The sequence below is a fragment of the Thermobia domestica genome, chromosome 14 (assembly GCF_964235325.1).
Source record: "Thermobia domestica chromosome 14, izTheDome1.hap1.1, whole genome shotgun sequence".
NCBI classification, from domain to species: domain Eukaryota; kingdom Metazoa; phylum Arthropoda; class Insecta; order Zygentoma; family Lepismatidae; genus Thermobia; species Thermobia domestica.
The window spans coordinates 304,228-330,182 of NC_137467.1; the positions used below are offsets into that span (position 1 = coordinate 304,228).

The 25,955-nt window shown below is 37.3% G+C and overlaps 1 protein-coding gene across 2 annotated transcripts in view; it reads right to left on the reverse strand.

Moving 5' to 3' along the window:
- Positions 1–8,780: 8,780 nt before the first annotated feature.
- LOC145669474 (uncharacterized) overlaps positions 8,781–25,955 on the reverse strand; it is a 68,071-nt gene continuing 50,896 nt past the window's right edge. Inside the window, exon 6 of one of the 2 annotated variants that reach the window (XM_081737648.1) lies at positions 8,781–12,124. In XM_081737648.1, coding sequence (XP_081593774.1) covers positions 11,389–12,124 — 736 coding nt within the window. In that variant the 3' untranslated portion in view covers positions 8,781–11,388. The remainder of the gene's footprint in view (positions 12,125–25,955) is intronic. The other variant, XM_081737649.1, reaches the window with a different exon arrangement.

The following is a 25,955-nucleotide window of genomic DNA, read 5'->3' on the forward strand; positions in this document are numbered from 1 at the left end:
CTGTTCATCTAAGGGACCCAGAAAACTATAAATTCGACACTGATAATGGCCATCTTCGATCATTTTTATATATATATCTTTCTACCCCTCCTCCAAGTGGTGGGACTGGCTTTGTTTTTAAACCGGATCGGATATGTCACTGTTCATCTGAATGATCCAGAAAACTATGGATTAGACACTAATATTGGTCATTTTCGATCATTATTATATATAGCTCCCCCTCCTCCGTGCCGCGGCACACGGCATCAGAATTGTCATTGTTAATCTCAGCTACTAGTAAAACTATGGATTCGATACTAATATTAGTCATTTTCGATAATTTTAAAATGTTTATCCCCCTCCCCTACGTTGTATCCTCACCCTCCCCAATACTTGATTTGAAACAGCATAAGAAGTGTCACTGTTTCTCTCATCGACCCCGAAAACTATTGATTCAACACTAATATCGGTCATTTTTTATCATTTTTAAATTTCTCTCCCACTTTCCCTCCCCTACGTTGGCTCGTCAAAGTGAAACGATCAAAAACACCCGAGGTCCGACCTTCATATAAGTTGAAAATTTGATCGAGATTGTTGCTTGGGTGGTTCAAAAGTTGTTTTTATTTAAACGTCCCCTCCCCTAAAATCTACCGTTAAAGTGAAATTACAAAAATGTTTCCAGATCCGAACCTCATGTATCTTGAAAATTTGATTGAGATCGGTTGGATAGTTCAAGAGTTAACTACAAAAATAGTCACTTTCAGTCTTAAATAAATTGACTTTATATATATATATATATATATATATATATATATATATATATATCTCCCCTCCTTCTCCTTCTACTCCCCTACGTTGCTCTGTCAAATTTAAATCATAAAAACGACCCAGGCCTGAACCTCATCTGTTGAAAATTTGATCAAGGTCGGTCGAGTGGTTCAGTTGTTGTTTTATTTATTTTCTTATACCTCATCCCCTTCCCCCATCCCTCAGTTCTACCATCAAAGTGAATAGCCTAAAACTAGCCCAGCCTCGAACTTCATCCATGTTACAAATTTGATCGAGATCGGTCGGGCGGTTCAGGAGATTGTCACAGTGATTTTCAATTTTATATATATAGATTGTAAATTTACATTCGACTAGAAATATTTATTTCTTGATTTGTTTCACGTGGCAAAGTTAAGGTTCTGCAATCTTCTTCAAACTCTTACTCACGTATATATATATATATATATATATATATATATATATATATATATATATATATATATATATATATATATATATATATATATATATATGTGTGTGTGTGTGTGTGTGTGTGTGTGAACCTTCGTTGCTTTTAAATATACGAATACAAAGTTAGTTAATATTAGTCACCAGATTCAAACTTTCATCTAATTCGGGTTGATTGTACAACAATTTTTAAATTTTATTATTCGGTAGCAATTTTATAACACCCAAGCATACACAAAATTATCTGTTTTCTATCGTGATGTAACACTCCATAACGTATTTGAAGGTTTATCTCAGCAATTCTTGCTACATTTAATTTAAAGCTTTAATTACAGATAAATAAACGAAAGCGTCTCAGTCGTAAACAGGATTGATATTCTAAGTGCCACAAATAATAGCACTTTTTGTGCCGGAGACAATTATTTTGTAACAAAAATACTTAAGAGTCATTATATAATTCACTGTCACTTTTAATTCAGGACTAATTAAGTATCTGATTGCATTGAAAAATCACGGTTCCCGTTTGGAGGTTGATTGTACACATACTGTGTAACACTTTTATCACTTAGATGTAATTCGGACTGATTGTTCGGACTATGTAAATCAGATTTATTTCGCAATTAACGGGATGATCTACCTTTTCTCGGCACAAAAATTTTTATATTGGACCTTATGGGGAGAACATGGCTACCGAATTTCCTCAGTTTCTAAGGAACTAGATATCTCTAATGGGAAAGAAAAATTTTGCAGCATTCTACAGAAGTTTATTAACAAGTTGAAATACTTAAATTATATATTTGTCTGCTAGCTTAGTAAAAGTAAATTATTAAAAAATAATTAAATTAGTTTCTTTTTATACAAATTATAATATGTCTAACTTTGGAACCAATTATGGTAGAAAGATCAACTTTTTTTTTTTGTTTTATTCCTTGAGAAGAAACGACTCTAATAGTTTTAATCACAACCATATCTGATACGCCAATTAAAAAATAGTATTTTAATATAAGTATTAAAGTTCACCTGTCAAAGTTTGACGAGGGTAAGTCACGCCCCACTCTAAGCTTGGCCGCGGAAAGGGTGGGGGTTGTTGAAATGGAGGGGGAAGGGGTGGATGTCTGAATGAAACAGGTTCTCGACCAGTTTCTGAGATTACCTGTCAGCTGCCAAATACTGTTAGCTTTATAGAGTTTGTCTCCCTCAATGGTTCCATACTAAGAGACTGGACGATGTGGTGTGAAGTATCCTCTTTTCCCCGTTACCTCTATGCATTCAAGAGTGCGCGGGAAGAACAGTATATATCAGAAAACGCTGTTATTTTGGGATTTTTTTCCCCTTCCGGACAAATATTATAGCATACAGTAGTGGTGAAGGGAAGGGGGCAGAGGGGTGCCCCCACAGGATTCCGACAATGTAAAAGTCCTGGCCCCCATATATAGGTGTCCGTAAAAAACTGTTCCCTAACTTTTTTTTTAAAAAAAAATAATGTCTTGGGAATATCTTTCAAATTTGAGGTGTTTTCCTGGTAGCCGTCATTTTCCAATATGGCCATCGCCCTACGTAAATCTCTCAATCTCTCTCTCTCTCTCTCTCTCTCTCTATATATATATATATATATATATATATATATATATATATACAGGGTGACCGCGTGACTATGTTACAAAATTTAAGGGATGATCCCTGACACGGAAACAAGAAAAAAGTTCAAATAAGCTTTTGTCCAACGTACATAATTTCGGAGCTACAAGGTGCCGAAAGCGTGGGAAAATGACATTCAAAGCTCTATAGCTCGACTATGGTGAATGATAGAGTTAATGCGGCATGGTCTCGTCAAAGACACCGAAGCTGCTGTATTCAAAAATACTTAGGTCGAGATCGTGCAATTCGTGCACAAGGGATTCCCCAAAGGAGCGTAGGGATTCCCGGATAATATTTCAAGAAAGATGGGTCGAAAAGGATACGGATGAATAGCTGTCCCAACTGCTAGCAATAATGCGTCTGTACTAAGTTGATATCTCGCACAAGCACAAAATGGCGAACAGTTTTATACGTGCCATGTGTGGTTGCATAACGCGCACTAAATAAGTGGGAAACATGAAAGGAAAATGTGAATAAATTGGTACAAATTGTAAATACATGATAGTACACTATCCTGTTCCCTGTACCTATAGACGCGTTTAATAAAGGGAATAATCATGAAACGTACTAAAATGTTGTACAAACATCTCACTAACATTGTTTTCTTCCATGTAGTTTTGTCATTGAAAGCAAGTAAAAATAAGGGGAAAAACCGGGGGATATGGGTGCTTTCTTCCAGGCAGCAATCTTATTTTATTTGATGATACGAGTCGAGGATACTTTTTACGAGAGGGGGATTTTTCCGCCATCCCATGTGAATGTGACCACTGCCAGAGAACAACAGTAAAATATCCGTTTCTTATCATTAGCCGTAATGTGCGTTACCAGAACATTGAAAAAGAACAAGGAAAAACAATTTATCAGGACGTATGTTTTAGTCGCTGCTTCCGATGTTTTGCAGGACTGATTCCGAGATTTTGTCTAGAATGCTTAACATGTCGTCATATTGTTATCGTTTAGAAGATATTTTGTTTTCACAGACGGTGTTATCACCTGAAGTACGCCACAGTTTGCAGGTTCGATCACAAGCATTTGTTCTTCCTTCTGTCGTAGAAAACAATCGAAGGTAAGGAAAGTATAAGACAACCCTACTAGAAGGCGTTGTGGAAGGTGGAAGGTCATTCTTCATGTGGTTTGTTCGAAGCTTACGAGTTCCTTAGTGCAGTTTGTGCTTTGCTTGTTCGAATGTGAGATCAAATGGAGTATTCGATAGCAGAACTTGCGGACATGATATTTGTATACGGTCAAGCAAATAGCAACAGTCGAGAAGCTGATAGGTTATATCGACTGAAATATCCACAAAGAAGACATCCAGCCCATACTATGTTTGCCAGACTTTTTCAACGCTTACGAGACACGGGGAATTTACAACCTCAATACTACGACCAAGGAAGACGAAGAACCACAAGGACTCCGGACTTTGAAAAACAAGTGCTTGATCGTTTCGCCCGAGACCCAACAGTAAGTACCCGGAAAGTAGCACGTGAAAGGGGAGTAGCACAAGATACTGCTTGGAAAGTAGTACACGAGCAACAGTTACACCCCTATCATCCGCAGAGGGTTCAGGCCTTGCGTCCAACTGACTTTCAACCTCGCGTTCGGTTTTGTGAGTGGTTTCTCCAACACTCTGTAATTGATCCGCAATTTGCTTCCTACGTGCTTTTCACCGACGAAGCTTGTTTTACGAAAGACGGGATATTTAATAGTCACAATAGTCATGTATGGGCAGACGAAAATCCTTATGCAATTGTGGAAAGGGGCCACCAAGACCGATTCTCCATAAATATGTGGGCGGGTTATTATCAGTGATCAGATAATAGGTCCATATTTACTACCACCACGATTAATTGCACCAGTGTATACGAGATTTCTGCGAGACATACTTCCAGAGTTATTAGAGGGTGTCCCTCTCGGTGTTCGTCAACGGATGTGGTTTCAACATGATGGCGCCCCAGCCCACTTTTCAGCTAGTGCTCGAGAGTATTTGCATCAAACGTTTCGTGACAGATGGATTGGAAGAGGCGGTCCTTGTAATTGGCCTGTACGTTCCCCAGATTTGCCTCCATTTGATTTTTTCTTGTGGGGTCATGTCAAAACACTTGTCTATGAAACGCCTATAGACAACACAGAAGAACTATTAGCACAAATACTCGCTGCCTGTGATACTATAAGAACAGCCCCTGGGTTGTTACAGCGGATGCGTCAGAATTTACTGCGACGCTGTAACGCCTGTGTTGAAGTAGAGGGACGCCATGTCCATCACCTATTGTAGGATAATTGGGAGATTTGTCTCGTTTACAGATAATTGATGATGTTCTTGGCTGCATTCAATCCTGCTGTAAAATGTTGATTGAAGACATTATTCCCATTCTTGTGTCTTTTGTTTTTAGGAAACAACATCTTTTGCATTATAGTTGTTTCGCTCAGTTTTGTTTATTTGTTTTCAATAACAACAATACATGGAAGAGAGACTTTAGTAGTGTGATCCTTTTACAATATTTTAGTACGTTTCATGACTATTACCTTTTATTAAAAGCGTCTGTTCAATGATAGGACAGCGTAATATCATGTATTTACCATTGGTACCAATTTATTCACATTTTCCTTTCATGTTTCCCACTATTATTTAGTGCGCGTTATGCAACCACACATTGCACGTATAAAACTGTTCGCCATTTTGTGCTTGTGCGAGATATCAATTTAGTACAGACCAGTGGCGGCTAATGTTAGTGTTGCAGCGTTGCGCAACAACCAAAGTATTTCAAGAAAAAAATATTATTATCAATTGTAGTAAAGAACAGAAAAAATACTTTTTAATACTTGCATATATACACTTTAAATAACATATTTTTTACTTCTGTAACTGTCCGTTCCGTTAATCCGTTTTAAAAAGCGAAAAATAATCCGTCACAGAGTCTCTAATTTACATTGTGTTGCAGTGAGCATGCAACGACCAGATTCCTTCAGCGCGGCAATTGGAGCAAATGTTAAGTCTCCTTTCCCCTATCTCAGAAGTTAAAGGGACTGGTCGTTGCAGTGCTTCTGCAACACAGCATGGTTTCCAGTGAACGAGAAGGTTTTTCACGCTAAATAAGATTTCTGAATTTTCTTTCACTAGCAATTAACAAATGGAATTTGTTTTTATGCATTCATATTTTTAAATTACGGGATCATACTGAACCAAATCAATATAATGACAATTTAAAAAAAAGTGATTGCAAAATTACAAGATAAGAAAGAAAATATCTAGTAGCGGAGAAAACAAATGAAAGTAGACCCGCATTTACAAGTTACTTCTTAGTTTATATTGATAATGAAGGCATCTTCTACAGTAATTTGTGAATCAAATATTAATAAGTCTGTATGTAGAATCGCTCTCCTCCTCCCCCTCTGTGGATAGTATTTTAGTATAAACATATTTCTTTTATAAAATAAGTATATTTTATACTCTTGATAATTTCCACATAAAACTGTATGATGGGGAACGCCACATTGAATTTGGGACTAGTTAGCAATGCTCAGGGGCGTAGCCACGAGGGGGTCCACTGGGTCCGGACCTCCCAAAAATTTCGAAACTTGACTAACATTTGTAGACTTTCTTAATAAACTATACTTTTTTAACACAGAAACGATTGATGTATGCTAAATATTTTATTTTACGCCTTATCATGTACTCTTCTTTTCTTATAAAAATAATCGTTCTATCATTTTTTCTAAAAATATAGGTGACAGTGTGTAAGAATTACTTATCGTCTTTTCGGGTGCAGTATAAGACAGGTTCCATATTATGTAGACGTATTGGACCTCCCTCAAATACTTTGGACCCCTCCCAGTTAACATTTCTGAGTGTAGAACTGGCAGTGCTGTTTGTTTTGATGTTCTTTGATTTTTTTTGGGGGGGGGGGGCTTCTGTTACATGCTGATCCTTCATCTGGCAGGTTTCGAGGTTTTCTTTCCAGAACATATCACATTGGTAAGCATTGTTTCGCCTCATGTGGAAGTATATTGGGTTCATCGTGCATTGCGTAACAAGCAAGACGGATGGTTTGGAATGTAGTTTTTTTTCTTTTACGCACATGTGTGTATGTTGATGTATGGATATGTGACATTCGGAATTCATATACCAGTACCTATTTTGTATCAGCTGGTTTGGTTTTTAATTATTAGGTTTAATTTTATTGTGTTTGCTTTAATTCTGTAAATAACCTACAAATTCTGAATGAATTGTATACCATGACTTCTGTAAATAACTTACAAAAAACATTGACCAGCTTTCAACTGAGGAAAAATTTGCAATTAAGGCTTAGACAAAACAAGCAAAGGGCAATTCAGGAGAGTGTTCGAAAAAAAAATCCAATTTAAATTTACAGGATATCTTATGCAGTAGTGTTGTTTGTACCAGATACATTTCCTCAATTTATTTTAAATTTTCCTGGATAAACTGTGAATAAAGTGTGTTCAATGTACATTTGTTTTATAACACTAATCTCTGCTACGAACTCTCTTCAGTCAACGCTGAAGAGGAATTCGAATCACTGTCAAGGACTGAGTTTGCTAGAATGAATCGTTCGCAATAATCTAGAACAAATATTTAGTAAATCTACAAAGCTTTGAAATTAATGTTAACAGTACCTATGGCGTCAGCAAAAGACGAAAAGTTTTTTTTTTTTTTCACACGAGAAAGAATTGACAATTTCAAGGAATTGAATGTCCCAAGAAAGATTATCACCATTGGTTACGCTTTCCATCGAAAAAGACCTGACACTAAGAATACCAGAGTTCAACCAGCATGTATTAGACAGATTTGCTCCAATCAAAGAGAGGAGAATGAACTTACTAATTAATTAAGGTGATTAATCGGATAAAATGTTCTGAATTTTTTATTTTTTAAAAACAAAATTTTATTTAATTTAAAATGTCACATAGCATTTGCATCTAAAGTTATTCTGATTAGTCAATGAGTTAACTTTATATCTTCTGTCTCATCGTTCGTACTGCAACACCCGAAACCACAATCCACCGGCCGCCACTGGTACAGACGCATTATTGCTAGCAGTTGGGACAGCTATTCATCCGTATCCTTTTCAACCCATCTTTCTTGACATATTATCCGGGAATCCCTACGCTCCTTTGGGGAATCCCTTGTGCACGAATTGCACGATCTCGACCTAAGCATTTTTGAATACAGCAGCTTCGGTGTCTTTGACGAGACCATGCCGCATTAACTCTATCATTCACCATAGTCGAGCTATAGAGCTTTGAATGTCATTTTCCCACGCTTTCGGCACCTTGTAGCTCCGAAATTATGTACGTTGGACAAAAGTTTATTTGAACTTTTTTTCTTGTTTCCGTGTCAGGTATCATCCCTTAAATTTTGTAACATAGTCACGCGGTCACCCTGTATATATAGGCCTATATAAATAGAGAGAGAGAGATCGTGAACCAAGGCATGGTGTCAAACTATAGGTTTCTGAGGCCGATGAATTTAAATATGGCATTCTTTATTGCCACTTAGAAACCTTACAACCTGTCAACACTGTTGTCTAACGATTAACTGTACAAAGTTACAAATGCGTATATGCACGCATTACTCTAGAATGTAGCGTACTTCCTCAGGACTAAACGAAACTTACTTTTTCTGGTAGCTTTCATCACGGTACTTAAAAATGTGTTTAAAAGATTCTGCTTTAAAAACAGTTTACTTGGGATTATTCCAGTAGAATTTATCATATGGCATTAAATTTTGGGGGAATACAGACAAAGCCAAAGTAATTTTTACAATACAGAAATGAATAATAAGAATGATGGTGGCTGCTAAGCAATCTTCGTATATTCCCAGTACCCTGTTTGTATATCTTAAACTTACTGATACTAGTAAAGAGACAAGTAGAGGGTATCCTTACGTGAGTTCAAGAACAACATAATCATGATACAAGAAACAAACAAAACTTCTCTATTGTAGAACACAGATAACACAGAAATGTATTATATGAAAAAGGATGTAAATACGCGGGTATCATGCTTTACAATAAACTTCTCAAGGATACAGAGACTCAGGACTCTGTTGCTAAATTTAAAAAAGAACTCCAGAAATATTTATTACAACATTGCGTTTAGAGGAATACACGAATTGCAAACTGCATAAAATTTTTTACATGATCTACAGTAAATCAGTGTAATCACTTGTTTTTAGCATTATATATAGGGTCTATATATGAAAAGATTTCTACATACACTGCAAGTAACAATTGCTTAATCTAACTTTATTTTTAACAATGATAATATAAAAAAAATATAAAGCATAATTATTAACCTAGTGTGTGCAATTTACATTATTATTGTTTCTTTTACTTTTGTGTTTTTATATAAATGACTGTCCACTTCAGATGCATTGTAATACAGTGTTAAATGTATGAAAAAAGGACAAACATAAATACAATACAATACAATACAATGCAATGATGATGATCATGGGGCAATAAAAACAATCGGGAGTAGCCTTTGCTACTATGATTTATTCCATTACGTAGCTGCAGTTCGATGAAAGCCACACTTCCCGAGACTAGACAAATCTTCCACTTGAGCCAATCCAAGCGAGCTTTTCATTAAAACACTAACGCAAGATTAATTATCCACATATAATAATTCAATTGTATAAATGATATCCTTTACGGCATATCACTTACACAGGTTAACTCTTAATACAAATGACGAACTTTAGGAGGTGATTCTGATCAACTGAACCAAAATTAGATCTAATGAACATGAATCCAACAATGCCTCGACAATAACCCACGAAGCGTTGGAGTTTTTATTTGCTATTATTACAAGGTGGTGTCGATATATAACCAGTGCATGAATGCAAAACAAAGGAAATCGTATTCACAAAATCAATTCCTGCCACAAGAAAATATAATCATTTCAAAGTAAGAAATTTTAAAACTTGCCAAGAACAGCAATTCCTTACGTCTCTGTATAGACATAAATACCTCTAGGAATTTACTTGCTTAATTTGGTGCCAGAAATTATCCCAGAAGTTAGACTATACATAATACAATGGCAAATTTCTTTGACCTAATACTGAAATAGAAATCACAAATCCATCAACAAAAGAACATAACATAATTTTCCAAAACTATAATTGTGATAACGAAAATGTTTAATAATAATAAAAGTTTCCTTCGACCATCACACCTTAAAGTAATCACAGAATTAGATTTCTAAGAAGTTAATAGTACAATATAAATGCGAAATCAAGACAATTAGCCCCAGCGACGTGGTTTGTTAAATCAACAATCACAGGTATATATTAATGTTGGTTATACCGCTATTTCTACGTGATATAGATAAACATTAAGAGAACGATCTCCTTAACCGACAGAAAGCTGAATCAATAATATTGTGATTCGGAAAAAAATCTTTATAAAGAACGCAGGAAAAGGAAAAGTTCCCGTTACGACTTCGTATATTATAATAGGAATTCCTGTTACTAATTTACTAAAACTATTTGTTAATCATTTCTGACTCATTTTCTGTTGTTTTCTTTAAATTACATTTCGACTAGGTATATAAAAAAGTTTTCTTATTAATGGTTATTATTTTGGAACTCCCAAAACCAGTTGTTCGTCTCACCATCATGTTTCATCTGAAATTTCAGTTTGGAATCCCTCATGGCTAATATGTTCGGTACTCTCGGGTTTTATCTGGCTTGATTGCCGATGGCACTTCATCTGGTTCAGGTTCTATTTCAAGTAGTAGGTTCATGTCTCATATAACCTTGGCGATGTTTTTAACTTCAAGTAGCTGACTAAACTTGCATTGTGGTTTTCAATGTTAGACTGTGATCCTTAACGGAACTCAACACAGATTCTCGCGAATTGCATGTTAGTTAAAGAAAGAAAAAAAACTCCAAATGCTTTTGGAGCTAAAATTCATTTTGTTAATAAAGTAGAGTAGACATATATCAGACAGAGTGGAGTAGAGAAGGAGAGGTCCAGAATGAAGAATGATGAAGAGGGAAACTTGATATACGCTTAGATCCTGTGGTTTGACGTAATTGGAAATCTATATAACGTATAAGGTTAGTCCCGATAGAGCCAATGTTACTATAACAAGACTGTTCTACACAAACGCGATGTAATTTGGCAGGCACTGAGAGTAGACTGTAATAAACGAGCGTGAACGAAAGCTACTTTACAGATTGCGATAGTTGAGTCTGAGTGATCATACAGTGTGCAATCGTCAGAACGAATCAGCATCAAATGTTGTACTAAGCTGGAACATTCATCTGTGGGAATTATTCGGATATTTCGAAGTTATTGACGTTGAGAAAGATCAGTAATGAACAGGTTCAACGAGCACGGTCTCTACTCAACAAGGATCGGGAACTGATAGTTCAAGACTCCTTTTCCTGTGCTTCATAATGTAGGCCTATTTGTCACTGAAATGGCTCGATAACCTATTTCTTCTAAACTACGATTTGTAAAAATAATTGTCTATCAAGAATATTTCACAAAATAAACAGAAATAAAAATCTTAATATGGTGACTGTAAATTTGGTATTTTTTTCTCAATTGTACGAAACGTTCGACTATTGGATGCTTGTAGGGCATAAAAAGTTGTTTGCAAATCCGTATTTCGTTGAGGATAATATGTTAACTGTTGTCTATTTGAGAACGTCGGCTGTCCACCACTGTTGGGACGCATGTAGCTTCTCCAAATCATTGCCAACAGCATGTAGAACCCTCCGATGACCTTTGAGACGAACGCGAGCAGTTCCAACATAAAAGGAGTCGATGCGTGGATAAAATAGGAAACTTCTCTCATAAAGCGTATTACAAAATCTCCCAAATGCTTCACCAATTCTAGTATAAAAGGAATCAATGCTAGGACAAAGTACAAAATCTCTCTGATAAAGCGTATTATAAAATCTCCCAAATGCTTCACCAATTCTAGTATAAAACGAATCAATGCTAGGACAAAGTACAAAATCTCTCTGATAAAGCGTATTATAAAATCTCCCAAATGCTTCAGCAATTCTAACAGCCTTACAATCAAGACAACCAAAAATCTACAGGTAACCAATAACAAAGTGACTATCATTCTGATTCCCCAACTAAGGCTTCCAAGCACGCAAACATCCAAGAAGTGGATGCACTTCTCTTTCCATGAAACGGAGGACTTGCGGCTACTTTCAGGGACTGGTGTTGAAGTCGGCGCATTCTCTCCGGAGGAATTTTCACCCACAGCAGTTCCTCTTGGTTTAACGGCACTAAAACGAAAAATAAGTAAAATAAATTTAAGGAATAAAAAGAAATCACACTCTCAATAATGTGTATATCATTGCATCTCAACAGGTGCTAAAGGCATTAAAGGAATTGAGAAAAGTTGGTACATTGCTTACTGAATGAATGGTTGCCGGCTCTGCACAGTGAGCCACGGGAAATGAGACACTAGAAAGTGGTAACACTGCCAAACTGAAGTGCCGCTAATTGCCATGCCCTCTATACTTCTTGTTCATGCTTCTTGTCAACGACAGAACGAGTTTCTCTGCATTGTTTCACCCACCTGGTAATTGCTTTCCTGTTTGGCACTAAAATGCCATTCCTGCCCACGTTACAGCTCCCTCTGAACAGCAAGTAGACTCTTTTCGCAAACAAAACTTTTATCGTTTGAACACTCACCTGCAAAGGCCAACGACTAGACTCATGGTAAACTAAATGGCAGACCTCTGTGATGTAGACGGCATGGCAACTTGTGCTATCATGCTCTTCAGTTTGGCAGTGTTGCGACTTTCAAGTGTCCCATTTCCCGTGGTTTACCTTGTATTTATTTATGGGAGTTGCTTCCATTAGCATTCTGATGTAATCCAAGACGTTAGGAGGTCAATGGCTATTAGAATAGATCCATTACTGATAAATATTAAAATACATTTAATTATTAACAAACTGAATAAGCAGAGGAAGACGACTTCAGTTCTAAAATTAAGTGTAAAATAAACTGGTTTTATTTAGGAAAGTGACAACGTGAAAAGAATCGAACTCACAATTATTATGCAATTGAAATCAGTTTTCCAATTTACTAACTCACTCTATGGCGTATGGAACCCGACGGTTCAATGCCACATTCACATAAGCTCCCCACTGACTTCTCCTTAGCCAACTGGACTCAGTTCCTACTTTGTATTTCTATTTTTTCTGCTAGATCCATCTTAATATTATTCTCCCATCTGCGCCTAGGTCTTCCCAATGGTCGTTTTCTGATTGGTCTTCCAGTTACGACTTTGAAAGCGTTTCTACTTTATTCCATTCTGGCTACATGACCTGCCCACCTAAGCCTCCTAGATTTGATTATCCTAACAATGTTTGGTAACCCGTATAAATTATGTAGTTCCTCGTTATGAAGTTTCCGCCATTCCCCATTCCCGTTTCTCTTGGGTCTGAATATTCGTCTAAGGATCTTGTTCTCGAATACTTTCAGTCTATGTTCTTCCCTCAGAGTAAGCGACCATGTTTCGCAACCATACAGAACAACAGGCATGATTATTGTTTATATATTTTAAGCTTTAAATTCCTCGACAGAATTCGCGACGACAAGAGATTTTGAACCGAATAGTAACACGAATTCCCTGCTTTTAGTCAACATTTAATTTCTTCGTGAATATGATATTCCTCTGTTAATATTGATCCTAGATAATTGAAGTATCCACTTTATCAAAAGTATTATTTAATATTTTTACGATGCTATTACTAGGATGGTAACTGTGGATGCTTCCGTCCCTCATCCTTAACTTTGTTACTTCAGAGTTCTCTGCATCACCCACTAACGCACCATTTTGTGCATTTCCCTTCCATCTCATAAGATCCTGCCAAAGTTGTCTCCGAATTTACTTTTGTCTGGCATTTACTCAAGTTCTGCTTGCCATGTGTCTCGACGTCAACATGAGATGCTGAAGCATACTGCAGTAGTTTTTCTTCCTTTAAGGCCATTACATCTTATTTCCCGAACAACTTAGCTTGTATAGTAGCCATGCGGTATTAACTGTCATGAACTATTGCCCATGAAAGTGGTTCAATATTTAGCGCTTCTTTCTGGCCCTTGTTTTGATTTGACATTTTGAAGATGGCCGCCCCCCTATAGATGTACTCCCGAGATGCCACTGTTATTGAAAACTGCTCCGTTTGTTTCAGCATATGCACTTTTGTACTTCGCTTTAGTTTCAAACAATTATTTACTATTCTTTTTGAGTTGCAACATTAACCTATGGATGAGCTCGTGTAGCTGCCAAAGGGTAAAGAGATATATCAAAGTGTTTGCTCTCAAAGTTGTTCAAAATTTAGCGACTGTTTCAATGGATGGAAAATGAACCTCTGTTTTCGTTGAAAATTTTGAACTTCACTTCTTCTCCGTCAGAGGTATTTCCGAGACGCAATTGATTTCAGAAGCATCACCACGTTTTTCGGCATATGCATTTTGGTCTTAGCATTGTTTGTTGCAAAGATTTCCTTGCATTAGCAGCTGCATTAAGTCAATGTTACATATTTCGTGAATCAGCCTATATATATATCATGAAGTCCCGTCACTCCCCTTAAGTATAAAATAATGAAAACTATGTAAACTGTAAATATACACTAGCCCCGAAAAGTTTCCGGACAAACACGAAATAAAGAAATTTTCAAAATTTAACATAAGAATGCATTACAATTTGCTCACAAATGAAAGGTGAAACATTTTAGAATCCGGCGGGAGAAAAAGTCTTGGCCATTTTTGGATGAATTAAGAAAAATAAACTTAAATATCGCGTCGTTGTGGTGGTGCATTACGTACGCGTGCGATACAAAACGGCCATTACACTGCAAATTGAAGGTCGAACACACAATAAATGCCTCACAGTTGTCTCTCAAGCTGCTCTGTCTACTTCTCTCTCAGATCTCACTGTTGGGAGTTGTCTATTTCACGCTAGTTGTTGAGTGTGTGTGTGTGTGTGTGTGTGTGTGTGTGTGTGTGTGTGTGTGTGTGTGTTGTGTAAAGTGTTCCTTATTAGTCAGCATAATGCCTCGTCCGAAAAGGGAATTGGGCATTGAAACGAGAGCAAAAATGGTTACTTTATGTGAAGAAGGCCATACAATACGGGAAATAGGCACAAAAGTGAAAATACTCCATATTACAGTGTATGATACCTTAAAACGATTTGCTGAAACAGGGGAAAATCGCTCTCGAGCAATATCTGGAAGGCCTAGAGTTACTACTGCAAGGGAGGACAAGTACATTATAGTGACAAGCAAACGCGACAGTTGAAAATACAATGTCCCAAATACAAGCTGAAGTGAACGAAACTCGCGAAAAGCCGATCAGCTATGAAACTGTCCGGACGCGGTTAGTTAATGTGGGACTAAATGGTCGTGTGGCAACTAGGAAACCGCTCTTGCATCCTCAAAACAAAAAGAAGAGATTGCTGTGGGCAAGAAAATTTGCAAGCTGGGGGCCAGAGCAATGGAACAAGTGCTTATTTACTGACGAATCAAAGTTTGAGCTCTTCAGTCATAGACGCAGGGTTTTCGTGCGTCACTCCAAGGGCGAAAGACTGCTTCCATCGTGTATTTTGCCAACGGTAAAGCACGGGGTTAGTTCTGTGATGGTGTGGGGTTGCTTTGGTAACAATCAAGTGGGGGATTTAGTGCAAATACAGGGTACAATGCAGAAAGAACAGTACCATCAGATTTTGATCAGACACGCAGTGCCATCTGGGAAGAGGCTCATTGGTCGTAGTTCATCATGCAGTAAGACAATGACCCAAAACACACATCCCGACTTTGTAGAGGGTATTTGTCAGCAAAAGAGCAACAGGAAGATCTCAAGAATATGGTGTGGCCCCCACAATCACCAGACTGTAATCCAATTTGAAAGATGCGTCCCTCTAGCGAGAAACATTTATTTGAGTTTCTTTTCAAAGACTGGTCAGCAATCAAGCCCGAAACTCTACAGAAACTAATACGCCGAATGTCCAAAGTGTGTAAGGCTGTTATCACAACATGTGGAGGCTAATTAGATGAATCAAAGATTTAAGTTTTTTTGACAAAACAATGGTCCATTTCTGTATTTTCCTCTCAAATACATATTGTAGGTTCCAGATAAAAATAAATTCCATTGATATGTCTTTGCTTTTTCTCGAATACACGTAAAGTATACATAACCCTACTTTGTACGGACACTTTTTGGGGGGTAGTGTGTATATATGATAGAATTACAATGTATTTCTTTCTTATTTCACATATAAACAATGGCTGATACAAGTGATTATACCATTGACAAACGCATCGTCACAAGCACTTGGGTTCACGAGAGGCCCAGAACAGAGAAAACGTTGGAACAGATGCGTATGCATCCAAACCTGCTACTATTATCCCAAAATATGTAGCAATATTTTAAGATAGCAATAATATAAGGCTTTAAAAACGCATACATAACTCAGTTTGAAAAGATTCAAGAAGTGTCAAATAAACAAACAAACATTTTGTTTCCAGTGTGAAGCTACGTTTGACTTCCAAACTATGCAAATTCAATACTCAAACTTGTAATAGTACACCCATAACTATTGGTTACAATAAAGTAATGAGATCAAAGATTGAACCTGTTCCTCGGACGTTGAATCCATATAAGAAAGCTAGTACTTGCTATATCTCACTGTTTTTGTTCTATGGCCATAAAGGTTAAAACGAGGAATGGTTAATTGGAATCAATTTTGAGAAGATGGTTAAGGAAGGATATAGATGCTACTCTGAGAAAGGTGAATTGATTCCAAGAAAACTGCATCTCCATATCTCTCACCATGTTTGGTAAACAGAAGTCAGTGTTGAAACCGGAAGTAGTAGTAAATTTCAACCACTTTTGGTTTTGGTAGAGTTTTCAAAATAATCCTTTGAAAAAAAGTGCTTTTCGCTAACTGTTACCGTTTTCGTTCTATGGCGATAAGTGTTCAAACCGGAAGTGAGCAATTTCTAGTTTGAACAGAGAATAAAAGTAGCAAATGGAACCTATCCTTCGGACGTTGAATCAATTGCAAAAGACCGCATCTCAATATATCTTATGGTATTTGCTCTGATACTTGTCGACACTATAAAATACCGACTTCCAATACTTAGGCATGGGGCCGCGGTGGCTCACTGGTAGAGCGTTCACCTCTGGTGCTTGGGCTCCCGGGTTCGATCCCAGCCCCCGCCAAGTGAACTTTGTGGTGAACAAACACCGTGCTCGTGGGTTTTCCTGGGGTTTCCCGTTTCCTCCCACTTTCTTCATTCCATCATTTCATTCACTACTCATCATCACCGTCTCCTTTAGCCTAACCGGCATAACCGTGGGACGTTAAACTCAAAGATTTCATTTCATTTTTTTCCAATAGTTAGGCATAGCATAGTTTGGAAGTGAAACAACAAAGGAACACGTCTTTCATTATCAAAAATCGCTGTTCCATATACTAATGTTTATTTTTCTAATTCAGAAAAAGAAAACTACAATTATGAAATCTTTCAGTTTAACGTCCTACGATGATGCTCTGTAAGCCAAGAGAGGCGGATCATTACGGCAATGAATGGTGATGGAAGAATTAGTAGAATGAGAATGTGGAAGGAAAAGGGAATACCGCGAGGAAACCCATGTTGTCCAGGAACCCATTTGACCGAGGATAGAACCAGGGACACATGCTGCCACGCACCAGAGATAAGCGCTCTACCACAACCATGCCTCTCTCAAAAACCAAAAATAAATAAATAAAAATAATCTTCCAGGGCAGCGCGATAGTATTTAATGCAACACATCTTTGAGTTTGGTTTATCAAAACTCCTTCATATATTCACCAACGACCGTCTGAGAGAAAAGTCTCGACAACTACTAGATCAATCATCATCAAATTTGATCAGAATATAGGAGGTCAAAAATTAGAAACCGGGTTCGTTTGCGGGACCGAAACTCTAACCGGAAGTGCAAGAAATTAACCTTTTACGGTATTAGGGCCGATCACTGTAGAGCTAAAGTGGTAATGGGTAGAGATATGAGGTTTTCTGCAATTTATTAACCCTTTGAGTACCATTTTTTTAATGTGAACATTCTTTTATAGTATTGCCACGAGACGAGACATTTCTCGTGTCCCGTCTCGTCTCGTAAACGAGACGAGACCCAAGACGGGACAGAACCCTCTTAGACGAGACACGAGACGAGACAGACTACTTGTTCCGTCTCGAAAACGAGACGAGACACGAGACGAGACGGGACGTCTCGTGAAATGTCTCGTCTCGTCTCGTGTCTCGAAAATTAAAACGCTGGCGGGAATGGCCAAGATTGAAATTGCCAGTGGTCATATAGATTGCAAAAGGAAAATCCCCTTTGTGAGAAAACATGTTGAAAAGCCTTCATAGAAAAGTGTCCTGTCTATTGAATGAAACAATCGTAATACATAGCTTCCAGGAATATCATCCTTAATGTCTTGTCCCCAATTCCCCTTTCTGTAAACTGAGGAATTCTCATTTTTTTTTCATTTCTGGCTGGAATGATGACAAACAAAATCAAAGACAGGGAAGATTTTTACAAGGTCAAGAAACCGAACTACCACCACCATCTATTCAATTTGAAAACTGGGTAAGGTCTACACTTGTCTTTATTCTCTGGTGGCGGTATTCTTTTTGCTATATGAACCGAAAACGGCAATTGAAGTATGTCATCTTGCAACTAAAATTTTTGTCTTCTCTCTCTCTCTCTCCCCTCTATCTCTCTCTCTCTCTCTCTCTCACACACACATACACACACACACATAAAAACACATTTTTACCATTTTACCAATCGCTCGCTTATTATACAGCAGTCATGTTGTAAAATTCACCTCTTCGTTTGGAAGGCGGGCGGACGACAAAAGAAGCAAAGATATTATCGACGAACCCTTAAAATTGTTTGCTTTCAGCAAATTTATGATACTAATAATAACACTTTAGGTAAAGAAATTTTACAGGGGGACCTTCGTTTTGTTACGCGGAAATGTTTGATCTGACCAGAGTGCGAAATTGCCCTCTGCTTCGAGAGGAGGGGAATACTTCCCTTTCCTAGTGAACAATATTCATTAGGACCTGAATTATCTTCAGAAATTGTTTCTTACAGGCGCACTAAATCTCTAGAACTTGATAAGTGTAAAGAACATTTGGTATAATATTCATGGAACTCCGTTGAAAGCAGAAAATATCATGAGAATGATCAAAATTCGAACATTCAAGAATATAATTAACAGAAAAGAAATAGGATACCCAAACCATGTTTTTAAACCTACTATAAAATGTATATCCTATACTTTTACAAATTCTATATTTTTACTAATTCCTTACTCCCATGAAAGTATCCTGGGGAGGATATTCTCTCCATTTTTTTCAGACTGAAATCCTTTTATCCCGTACGATTCCCCCCCCCCCTGACACAGTACGAAAAAACAAATGTTAAAATCCATACACATGACCCTTCCGGGACTCAACCCGGGGCCTTCAAGCCGATGGTCTATCGCCGCAGACCGCTCGGCTTGGTATGAAGATGTACGTTGTATGATTGCGAATAGATCCCGACAATATAAGGAACTTTAATCCAAAATGGCCACCCAAAAATCAACTTTTTTTTTAGCCATTAGCTAATCTGGGTGTACTGTCATGAGTTTGTTACACAAACGGGGCAAGCACCACACAGTAGCGCACACCCCGCGGTTATGGGAACAGATTTGAACCATGGAGATGAAGACTGGCCCCAAGCATTCTTTCGTCTGATGTGTCGTTCAGCTCCCATTACCATGGCACTTTAAGTAGAGCTTAGTGTGCAGTAACATATAAAATTTCAATCAAATACTTTCCATTACTCAATAAAATTATTTGGTTCCGAGCTTTTTTTTTTTTTTTTTTTTAAAAAAAAAAAGATAATTGCAACAAATCTATATATGCTAAAATGGAAAGTAGTTTTTGGATTGTTATGGGTTAACACTGTGAAACCTAAAGGCTGGAATATATGAAATCAAAGTGTACACACATATCTATCTCTCTATTTATCTATATATCTTTCCATCTCTCTCTCTCTCTCTCTATATATATATATATATACTATAAAGCACTATAAAGCAAGTGGGCTGATAGTATACGATAGTGTCGGGGATGATGACACCTTTACATCGAACTTTGCTTGTCGTGTAAACATTATTTAACATTAGTGTCTTCATCTTCGACGTACCTATGAGCAATTTACTGTATATTCGTGTATTGAAACTGGTGAAACAAATTTCAATGTTTTAGAATGAAAAAAAAAAAAGCCAGGGTAGAGAAGCCTCAGACAACTAACAGCAAAGATATATTATCTTGTAAACTATTTGTCCTTGCCTTGTGAGCTTATTTCAATTTATTTTTAAGACCTTTAGGCAACTTTGGCCGAATGGATGATGATGGGAAAATTAGTGGAATGAAGAAAGTGGTAGGATACTAGACAACTTCGAGAAAACACACACATTCGAAAAATGAAATGAAATGAAATGAAATCTTTGAGTTTTACGTCCCACGGTTATGCCGGTTAGGCTAAAGGAGACAGTGATGATGAGTAATGAATGAAATGGTGGAATGAAGAAAGTGGGAGGAAACGGGAGAACCCCGAGAAAACCCACGCACATGGTGTTTGTCCACCACAAAGTTCACTTGGCGGGGCTGGGATCGAACCCGAGACCCCAATCACCAGAGGTGAACGCTCTACCACTGAGCCACCGCGGTCCCCACACACATTCAATGTTTGTCCACCACAAAGCTCACATGGCACTAACCGAGATCGAACCGACTACCACATACACCAGAGGTGAAGGCTTCACGGTGTAGCTATCGTGACATTTTTTGTCTTGTGTGTTCTGGGTAATACTTGTAACTTACAAGGGAAGAGAGGGAGATTATATATCGAAGTGGAAGATGGTTTATATACCAATCGAAAGCACTAATGACGCCTATTACAAAACTGTAATAAAAATTTTCCGAATGCATATACTATGCGAGTTATATGGATATATAGAGTGTCCAGATAATCCGTTACCACCCCTTGAAATCGCAAACGATAAGACAGGTGCCAAAACTCGAAAACATGTGTTTGATCATTTTAAAAGTACAACGTATCAAAGCAAAAATTCTTGTCACAAGGCCACCCGCAGTGTACTGGGCGGGGTCCAACTCAAAAATTACAAAAGGTAAGGGGGTCAAGTAGCATATCGTTCGAAACTTCTTGGGAAATGAAAGAAGACGGAACAAGTCTCAATACTCTAAAATTACCTTGTGCAAAATGGCGGCCGGTCAAACTGTCAGCAAAAACGTCATTGTAAAGTCGATGGCCACCCCCCAAAAAATCCTGAAACGGTGAGGCAGATGTCAAAACAGGAAAACATGTGTGTCATCATTTCAAAAGTACAATGATTGGAAGTAAAAATATTTGTCTCAGGGTCCTCCACAATGTCCCAGGCGGGGTCATGTTCGAATTGTTCAAATGGCAAGGGAGGTCAAGTAGCACATCGTTTAAAGCTGTTACTAAATGAAGGCAGAAAGAACAAGTATGGACGCTCTACGATAATACTGTGCAAACATCGTGCATTTTAGTTGTTCTTTCTGTAACCGGGTTTTAGTTTATTTTCACTTTAATTCTTGTACTTAACGGAAAGAAAGGAAATGCCCGTACTGTGAGATTCTGCTCTTTGAGAACAATAATATCTAAATAAAGAAAAAAAATAATAAAATAAAAGCAAATTAAGACATAAAGAAAAGGAACGACAACATTTGACATCTTTGAGTATAGAACTGACTAGTTAACATATAATGTACTTCCACGAACATAAATAAGTAGAGGTTGGAGCCATCAGAAGTAAAGACTCTTACCTCTACTTATTTATGTTTATGACTGCACAACAGTGGTACTTATGCTCGTTATCTGGTTTATCAATTATAAAATGATTCAAACGAAAGAATTCCTTGCACCAGGAAGAGTAAATACGTACAAATGTCTCAGAATGAAAACAAGTGCCGATTGCAAAATGGAAAGTGAACGTGCTCAGAAAATCGAAATGAAGATGTACATTTTGACCGGCCGCCATTTTACACAGGGTAATTTTACAGGATCGAGACTTGTTCCTTGTTCCTTTATTTGACCATATTTGCCATTTGAAAATTTTGAGTAGGACCCCGTCTGGAACCTTGTGGAGGACCCGGGGACAAACATTTTTACTTTCAATCATTGTACTTTTGAAAAGATGACACACATCTTTTTCTTTTTTGACATCTGTCTTACCGTTTCAGTTTTTTTTTTCTTTGGAGGGTGGCCATAGACTCTACAATGATGTTTTTGCTGACAGTTTGACCGGCCGCCATTTTGCACAGGGTAATTTTAGAGTTGGGACTTGTTCGTCTTCTTTCATTTCCCAAGAAGTTTCGAACGATATACTACTTGACCCCCTTACCTTTTGTAATTTTTGAGTTGGACTCCGCCTGGGACTCTGCGGGTGGCCCTGGGTACAACAATGTTTGCTTTGATACATTGTACTTTTATAATGATCAGAAACGTGTTTTCCAGTTTTGGCATCTGTGTCATCGTTTGCGATTTCAAGGGGTAGAAATGGATTTTCTGGACACCCTGTATATTCATATAACTCGTACAGTATATGCACTCGGAAAAATTTTTATTACAGTTTTGTAATAGGCGTCATTAGTGCTTTCGATTGGTATATAAACCATCTTCCACTTCGATATATAATCTTCCTTTCTTCCCTTGTTAGTTGTTCTTGATTAGCATGGCTCAGCCTGCTACATTTTACTTTCGTTCCCATGGTATGCTGCTATATTTTTACGAGACAAGACGAGACAAAACGAGACAAACGAGACGAGACGAGACGAGACAGAACCTCTCGAGACGAGACGGGACGAGCACATTTTTTCGAGACGAGACACGAGACGAGACCTGCTTTGCACGAGACGAGACAGCCTGAAGTCTCGTCTCGTCTCGTCTCGTGGCAACAATATTTTTTATATATACGACTCCTTTAATATTGAATATTTCTGACACCTGTACACAGTTTTGGAAACTAAACGCAGTCTCTTGGTCACATCTCACTGACGGGAGAGCATGTATTTTTTGTATTTTTTTAAAAACAAATTCCCAACGGTTTGAATTATTCGCATGGGATACATGTATCCCGTTGGTAGCCAAAGGGTTAAGGGTTCTAACAATACCTTATGTCCCCAGCCTTAATTCTCTGCTAAAAACAGAAGTGGTTGTAATATACTATAACTTCCGGTTTCAATATTGATCTGCTTAGAATAAAAACAATAACTGATAGCGAGACATGTTATTTTGGAGCCGATTTAGAATTATAATAATAAGTACTATATTCTGTCTTAATCCTCTGTTAAAATCACAAGTGCCACAAGTCAATCTCCCGATTTGAACATTCATCGCCATAGAATAAAAAAAGTAACAGATAGTAAGAAGTGGTTTTCTGTAATAAATTAAGCGTCCCAAAAATATACTATCTCTAGTCTAATCTGTCTACTAAAACCAGAAGTGACATAGATCAACAATTTCCGGTTTTAACATTGAGCGTTATACGAGAGGCAGAAAAAAAAAGTTCCCGGGATGCTGTTCTGGTCTTAGCATTTGTGATTCAGTCACAATGAACCTTGTACAGTGCAGTCTTAGGTTGCCTAATAATGGAAATGACAACAGATCGTAACAGGCAGTGTACGAGTAACATGTAGTAATCAGTTGGCGCAATTTCACAGACAAACAACGCGCAAACATCAAGTTCATGTGTAAATTGGAGGAAATCTGATTCAGAGAGTTTCGTAGCCTTAAACAGTTTAGCAGCATCAGATGTTTGGGTCTTTTCCGTTTCGCCAATAGAAGAGATCAAAACAACGCGGCTGCTGAACTTTCGAAAATAACAAAAGAGGCCTTTCGTCAGTATTTCCACCAATCACAGGAACGGTAGAACAAGTGTGTGTGCGTTCCGAAGGTGCCAGTATTGAAGGCGATTAAGTAAGTATATTGGGGAAAGTGGGATAAAAGCGTAAAATGGTTTTCTGGCTATATTACTGCCACTATCTGTTGGCCAACGCATGGAATTAGTTGCAAACAGCCGCCATGCCATTTTTAGTTTAAGGGAAAGCTCAGTAAGTGGCTCCTTTGTTGTTGCCGATGTGTTGAAGAATTTGTGTACAAAAGTTTTGATTTATCTCCCATCGATAATATGCTGCTGCTCCTAACCACTGGAAGATTGACTTATGTAAGTATACAACATATAATAACTCTTCGTGCTGTTATTTCATGTCTTGAATCAGGATTTTTGTGCTCTTTGAGAGATGCTAGGCCTCTAGTTTTGAATAATGGCGTAGTCGGATAAAACCGGGACATCAACAGTCGGGCAGAACCGGGTAGTACAGTGTAAATGTGAGAAGGTTAGATACAGTGTCTTAACTGTAAAGGATGGGCACACAAATCTTGTAACAATGTGGACGAATACGATGAAACTTTTATTTGTGGCTTTTGTTCTTAGATTTAACAAAATCATGACCTAAAGTTATTTTTTCTATGTTGTTGGTCTAATATACAATGCCCTCTATACTTTTCGTACTTTTTAAGCTCAACATATTTTTTCAGTTGTATTGGTTCTTACTGTACTGGTTCTTGCAGTAATTACATATTTTTCTTCTAAAAGAATTTTTTTTAATAATTATTTTATATGTACCCGGTTTTCTCCGACCTCGTTTCTTCATACCCTTTAAAAATTGTTTTTGCTCTCGAAATTTATCAGCTTTTTCGACTGAAATAAACATTTTTATGTCAATAACAAACCTATTTAGCATTTGAAAACTTATTCAAGCTATACTATCCACATAGATGCTGAGGAACAAGCAAAAACATTTTGGGTCCCGGTTTTGTCCGACTTCCCCCTACTTATATTGTGGTAATAAAGAGCTAGAACGGAATTCCAGGAACTTTTTTGACTGCCCTTCGTAGAGTAAAAACATTACCAGATAACGTAAACGGGTTTCCTGAGATCGATTAAACGTCCCAAGGATATTTCATATCTAGTCTAGTCTCTCTACTAAAACCGGAAGTGGTATAATTTTATTACTACTTCTGGTTTCAATAATAATTGATAAAATATCACACCTTAAAATCCTAACAAACTCTTTCACGTGCTATACATGTGGCCTGCTGTTTGTTTATATGATCGATGACTAACGTACTTTGACCTACTTCTCAATAATAAGCAATAGTTTCGAGCCGATAATAATTTAAAAATAATTTTTTATACCTAAAAACACTCGGCATTGCAAGGAAAATTTCCAGTGTATGCAGTGTAGATATTTGTCACAATCTCACTCTACGCAAACAAATCTGGGTAAAACTTGGTCCAAAGCACAGAGACACGTCCCAACAAGTACACGGAGATTCGTCAAAAGTGTGAAATGAAGATTTACTTTTCTGTTTTCACATCTCAATAACTCAATCTCACTCGCTTCCATACACATAGCTCTTAGCGTCCAACTTCCGCTATCATTTTCTATCGACTGCATTGATAAGAGTTACCACTTGAGATAAGCAATTACTCAAATATAAAGATAAGAATGATCAATTTATTATGTACTGAATAAAATAACAATGCGAAGCAATCACAAAAAAAAAAAAAAAAAGTCGCAAAATCTCATATAATTTCAACCTCAAAATCATTAATTTTGCTTCCGGACACGGCAATGGACGTGTCAAGCATGACGTTCTTCCAACATCAAATAAAATTTCAAAAGCATTTTCACCCTTTTTCTAATCCTCAATAATTTTGTTTTCATTTTGATTTTCCTCTTTTTTTCTTTGTATAACACATTACTGTCCTTTAAAAAAAATCAAATGGGACCTTAATCTCTGTTACCATTTTGGCAATATTTCATTGCTTTCATCATACACATACAATCTGATATATAAATACATTGGATCTCTGACGAAAGCAATTATGTATTACCTAAACACTAATCACTAATTAGTAATTATACGTGGTTGCTTTCGTCAGCTTATTT